Here is a 6,317-nt window from a genome sequence, read left to right as displayed (position 1 = left end):
TACTTAGATCACTTTCCGAAATCAAGAGAGAGCAATGGAAGTCTTATTTTTCAGTACTGCTATTATCGACTAACATTTATCGTCAAAACATTTTAGTTTAAAATGTTAAATTTTAGTCTATCTTTAACTAAAATTTAAGTCCTTGAGAATTTTATAATAAGTCTTAAAAAGTCCTTGAAAAGTACTTGAATTTTATTTTTATAGTAGAGCATGAACCCTGTTACTGATAGTTTGTTAAATGCTTATGTTTATATTTTCTTTTAAATGTTTCTTTTTTTTTTATAAGCAAACAAAAACTCTGCAATTGGCAAATAGAATTATTCCGAATAAGTTGTGGTAATTAAGAGCACTAAAGAGTATTAATAGCTAATATTTAATAGCTTAAGCAAATTAAATAGATGTACAGTTCAGTTATAATATTAACCCCTTGTTATCTAAAAATCAAGAGGATCTCTTTTTGAGAGAACATTCAAGCCAGTGACATTCTTTCAAGAAAATTTTCTTAAAGGAATGTGTTACATCCTCATTAAATTTTAAACTAATTTAGTTATTGTGATTTTTTCTGTACATATTGATACATATCTTTTTATTTTTTTGCCAAACTCTTAATTTTTGTATTTTTATAGTTATTAAATTGCTATAAATTTTTTAACACTCATAAAAGATTATATATTTTTATATTTTCTTTATATCTTTGCCAAAAAAAATAATAAAATAAGAATTAGCTTTGTTGCTCTGTAACATTAAAATATTATTTTTCTTTTATTTAAGACATTTTTTGAAGCTTGTAATTTCTAATATGGGCTTTCTAAAAAGCAACTCCATGCCGATGTGGGCACGACTGTTCAAAAGTCAAAAGAATGTCGTTTTTATTGCAGTGCCACGTCTGAAATCCATTTAGTAGGACAGATTTAACATTCGAATTGAAAATTCTAATTTCTGTTGTTTTTGATTTTCCAGAATTTATTGAGAATAGTGTAACTACTCCGGTCTTTGTTTAATCTATTTAGAATGTCTTCATCAGTTCCTCCTTTGTTGTTAATTATTCTTCCAAAATATGTAAAACTGCTTACTTCCTCTAGTTTATTATTTTTTAAGAATATGTCACTTAAATGTTTAGGATTAATTTTCATAATTTTAGTTTCATTTTTATTGATAATAAGCCCCTCTTTCTTTGCCTCTACATTTAAGATGTTTGTGTTTGCTTGCATGTCTTGGTCAGTAAACATAAATCGCCTGCAAAATGAAGATCAGAAAGATATTCTGCTAGGTTCCATCTTATACCCCTTTTATTCTCTGATACTCTCTTCATAATCCCATCTATAGCAATTAAAAAGATTTGAGAAAGTATGCAACCCAGTCTAACACCAAAATCAACTCTGAAGGATTCTGATTGTTGACTGTCATGGATAACTCGTGTATTATAATTTTTATATATATTTCTGATAATGTTTGCGAAGCATTCAGGAATTCTATAGTACTTCAACTGATTCCTGGGTGTTTGACAAAATGGCTATCATGAAATTTCCTTATAAACTGATCGTACTATAGTTATGGTCTCTTTACTGTGGATAACCTTAGCCTCTTGAAGAAACACTATATTTGTACCTCAAGATTCATATGAAATCGTGTTCAGACTTGTTTTATATAATATTCTTGATTGTATACATTGAAAATGTAGGGAAGTTCACTGAAGAAGTCCTTCACAAAGGCAAGTTTGTCCCAATGTTTTCTAAATTATGTGCAAGATTTCACTGTTAATCAATCATTCAGAATGTCTTTGGATTAGTTAGAAATAAAATGCTAGGGAATGTGTCTATTAAAGAATCAATCAATTTTTTTCCATAATTTTTATGCTAAAAAAGCCTGCAAAAGTATTAGCATTAGCAAAGATATTTTATTAACCCTCTGTATAAGGTAGTTTTACTTCTTTTAACTACTTGTAGTAATAGAAAAAATTTACCAACTTTTGAATGAAATAATTGCTGCCTATTACTGTAAAAATTTAGAGATAAATGTCTGATATGTATGTTAGCTGTTCATTGCTTGTGATAATTTTTTTAAAAAGTATGTTTATTAATAATGTAAGAAGTATTGTTGTCTTTTGATATTTTTGCACTTGTGTGCCTTAGTTGTTATTCCAATTAATTCATATTTTTGATTGGACTTTTAGGATCTCCTGTTATTCCTGGGCATACTTCTACATTTTCATCTCAACCAGGAGTATTATATTCTGGTGACGACTTCTATGTACTTTCCTCTGGACTTGTAAGTGTTTTATGGTTTCACATCAAACTTCAGTGATTTCTCTGCAACATTCTTAGCATTAGGAAATCTAATTGTTTACTTCCAATTATTAAAATTATACTAGACATGCCACACTGAATTTGAAAGGTTATGTAGCTGTTGGGCTATATTAGGCGTTTATTATAGAATTATAAGTTAACATGGATTTATTAGTATGATCTACATTCATAAGTTAATGGTAAAATTTAAATTATTTTAAAGATGAACTATAACTAAGAATGCTTTATAATAAATGCCTTTAAGCATTACACCATTAGTAATTCACTTTATTTTAAATACTGTGAACATATCTTTACTACAAATTGATACACATTATTGTATGTTTAAATTAAATAAAACTAGTTATGTAATTTTTTCAATCCATTAGTTAATTTATTTTAAAAATTATTTTCTGTCATTAATCCAAACTGTATCCAAATATTTCTGGATTTTTGTACACTTACCATGTTTTCCTTTAATATGTAATTTTAAATTTTTGTCAAAAATTAAGTAAAAAAAAGTATGTGTATTAGAAAGCAAAGAGAAAAGAAAAACGCTATTAAAAATTAACTGTTAAAGTTCATGTTTAAAAGACATCAAAACTCATTTTATTTTTGATATAAATTAAAGCTGTTTCTAATAATTGATTTTCTACTCCTCTCTATTTTATTGAGCAATCAAATAGGTTTTGATGTGTTTTATCTTGTCTTCTGCTGAAGTGATTTGACTTATTTCTCCCCACTTAAAGATTTATTTCTCCTAATGTGTATTCTTTTACAACTTCTCACTTTTTGACAAGAGTTTCATAAATGTTCATGATTACAAATTATATATCTGGCACCATTGGGCTAATTGCTACTACATTTCAGCAAATATAATAATAAATCAAAATAATTTTTTAACAATAGGAATTGAAATAGTTTGTTTTTAATTCATTTTTATAGTAATATGAGCTTTAAATAATTAATTTTTAAAACTTATTTTTTAAAGAGCAATATTATTGTATGATAATTTTTTTTCTTTTTGTTTAAATGAATTTCATTTTAGCTTTTTTATTTAAGGATATAATGAAGTTAATACATTGAACATAATATTGTAGCAGTACACTAGTGTGCATATTTAGTACTCTCATATATGAACTTAGTATAATTTTAATATATGTGTAATTAATTTATATTTGACTGGTTCCTCTGAGTGAGTGTATCTTATTTTCATTTCTAGGTTGCCATAGAAACTACGTTTGGCAATGGAAATGATTCCTTGTGGAAATATGTTGTTCCACAAACTATATTGGAATGGCAAAGAAACATCATTGCTAATAGATTGGCCAAAACTGGAAAACAATGGGTGACATTGTTCGGCATTTTAAATAGTGGAACGTTAGTAAATATATAATCTCTGTTTATTGAAAAATTGTAGGCACAATGGCTGTTTTTGGTGTTCAAATCTATGTTACATTTTGTCTTGATGCCCAAAAACTTAGAAACCGGTGCAAGGTGTACAGAGGAATAAAAAAAAATAATGTTTGATAATTAATTCTAGAATTATTAACTGGAAAACTTGTTATAAAGAATACCAGACTTCAATCCAAAGAAATGCAATTACAAAGTTGAAATTTGGTGTGCTCTTTTTCATTTATAAACAAGTTTTTTTTTTTTTTTTACGAAAAATTTTCTAGTTTGTTCACGCGCACGAAAATTATTGTAATATTAAGTTTTTTTTTCTTTAAATAGTAACTATTTATCTATTATAGAAAAATTTATGTCTTGAGGTTTTTTGTTTTGTAAGCTTGCGATTGACTTGGTGTCAGAAGTAACAAAAAATAAGGGAGTAAGATATTAAATGTTGCCAGATAAATCTTAAAATTCATATTAAAAAGTACGGTTAATTATTATTCAAATCTAGGTATCTGCCTAATTTATAATTAACATATTAATAAAATCTGCTCACATGAAATTATATATTTTACAAATACAATGAATTTCTTTATTTCCTTTTAAGAAGAATAAAAAAAAAAATGAATTAGAAGCCCAGAGGTTGGTGAGCGGAATAGAGGATTTAAATTTACAGCAGTGTTTTGAATTAACAGTCTTTTTTCCCACAGCATATTTTTAGAAATATTTTTCTTGTTTATTTTTTAAAAAAAACTTGGTTCCTATTTAAATTATTAATTTCTTTTTTTTACTGTATAGATTTACTTTGTTAAGATTTTAATTTGCATAAAATATTTCTATTCATATTAGCTGGTTTTGTAACTGGATTTAAATATAAGATAGGAAATAACATAATGTAGGAAAAAAATTGACTGTTTTAAATTTATTAAGATCACAAATAATCCTGACAAATTTTTCTATCTCTAGCTTTGGGTTAGATTATCTCTAGCTTTGGGTTAAATGCTTTTGACCATATTTTTACTTAATATTGAGTATTGTAAATCCGATATTTATGTAGAATTTTAAATACGTAAATGAAAATTAGAGCAATTTTAAATAAATTTGTTTTTTATAAATAATATTTCAATTGCTACTAAATATTTAGAATTTAGGAAAATGTTATCATGTTGTCATACATGTTTGATAATTTGAAATAGTGATTATAAAAATGAGCTTGTGCAATTTCAAAAATTCATAGTATTTTGACGATTGAAAATGTATTTTAATTTAAGAAGGTTGTTTTGCAACTTTTTAAAAAATTTTTATGAATCTTTATTTTTATTATGAATCCACGTCCCGCCCCCTAGCGGGGGCATCCGGGGTGAAAATTTATTGATCAACAAAAGGATACAAAACAATTTCCAGTTTGAAAACAAAAGAAGATGAGAATTTACAATGATAAACATGAATAATATATGAGGGAAATAATAGAATCTTTGTGTCAAGTTAAAGTATCACTGCATTTATGCTGCTCTTGATTAATTTAAAATTAAATTATTAATTAAATTATCAAATGTAGTTTTAGTAAATTTACTTAAACAAATGTATAACTAATTTAATTTATCTGAATAAAATTTACGTAATAAAATATATATTAAGTTAATTCACCAAATTCATTTTAAGAACTTTTCTGTTATTTTTCTGAATAATTTGCTACATATTTAATTTTAATAAATTGGATCATCATTATAATAATAGTTTGGTTAATTTGTTCTTTGACTCCAGCTTTTTATTTTAGTTATAATAATCAGTGGATGGTCGTAGATTATAACAAATTTAAACCTGGAAGTCCTTTACAAGATGGTTTACTTTATGTTCTGGAACAACTTCCGTAAGTACCCCTCAATCATTCATAATGGCTTGCAGCGAGTCTCTCTAGGTTTTGCATTTTTTCCAGACTTTGGAAGAAATCGAAGAAACGAGACAAAATTTAATAGACTAAAGATAATCAGTATTATCACTTAGCAATAGTTTTTAAAGAATGGTTTATATTAAAACTTAAAAAATTTAATGCAATTCACAAAGGTTAATTTTTTTGTCAAGAAGGTTAATTTACTTAAAAATAAAATTAAAAAAACGATTTTTGTGTTATATAGAATTTTATAATCTAAATCTAAAGTTAAATAATAATTTAATGTTAATGGGATATGTGTTATAGCTATAGTGAACCTGGGATATAGTGAACACTCGGATGTAGTGAACTTTTTTAGCGATCCCGACCGTATTCCTATTTAAATAATGTTATTTTTAACGCTTATAGTGAACAGCTTAGAACTTGGAAACTCGGTTATAGTGGACTCAAATTTCATTTCTTTAAATATCTTTTTCAGTCCTCCATCTTTAAACTTGTAGGTGTTGGGACTGAAAATGAATGCATTCCTATAAAATGTGTCATATTACTCTCCTTTATGCTTATCACTTTTAACTATACTGTAATAAATGTCAAACAGATCATTTATCTTATACTCCTCCCTCCCTGACAAGCCTCACTTTATCTCTTTTCCCCAAGCTTGCTCTACAACTAGTTAACTTGGCCACCTGCTGAATTTTTGGAATTTTCTTATCTGTTCAAACCATATTCTTTACAAATCACCCCTT

At 26.5% G+C, this 6,317-nt stretch overlaps 1 protein-coding gene across 1 annotated transcript in view; it reads left to right on the top strand.

The window, feature by feature from the left end:
• Positions 1 to 6,317, top strand: part of LOC107453159 (putative phospholipase B-like 2) — a gene marked incomplete at its 5' end in the record, with an annotated part of 18,796 nt that overhangs the window by 8,254 nt on the left and 4,225 nt on the right. The window contains 3 exon segments of the mRNA XM_016069866.3: positions 2,174 to 2,268; positions 3,508 to 3,665; positions 5,458 to 5,550. Coding sequence (XP_015925352.1) covers positions 2,174 to 2,268; positions 3,508 to 3,665; positions 5,458 to 5,550 — 346 coding nt within the window.

The sequence above is a fragment of the Parasteatoda tepidariorum genome, chromosome 7, assembly GCF_043381705.1.
Source record: "Parasteatoda tepidariorum isolate YZ-2023 chromosome 7, CAS_Ptep_4.0, whole genome shotgun sequence".
Taxonomy (NCBI): Eukaryota; Metazoa; Arthropoda; class Arachnida; order Araneae; family Theridiidae; genus Parasteatoda; species Parasteatoda tepidariorum.
This window is presented reverse-complemented; position numbering and strand designations above follow the sequence as displayed.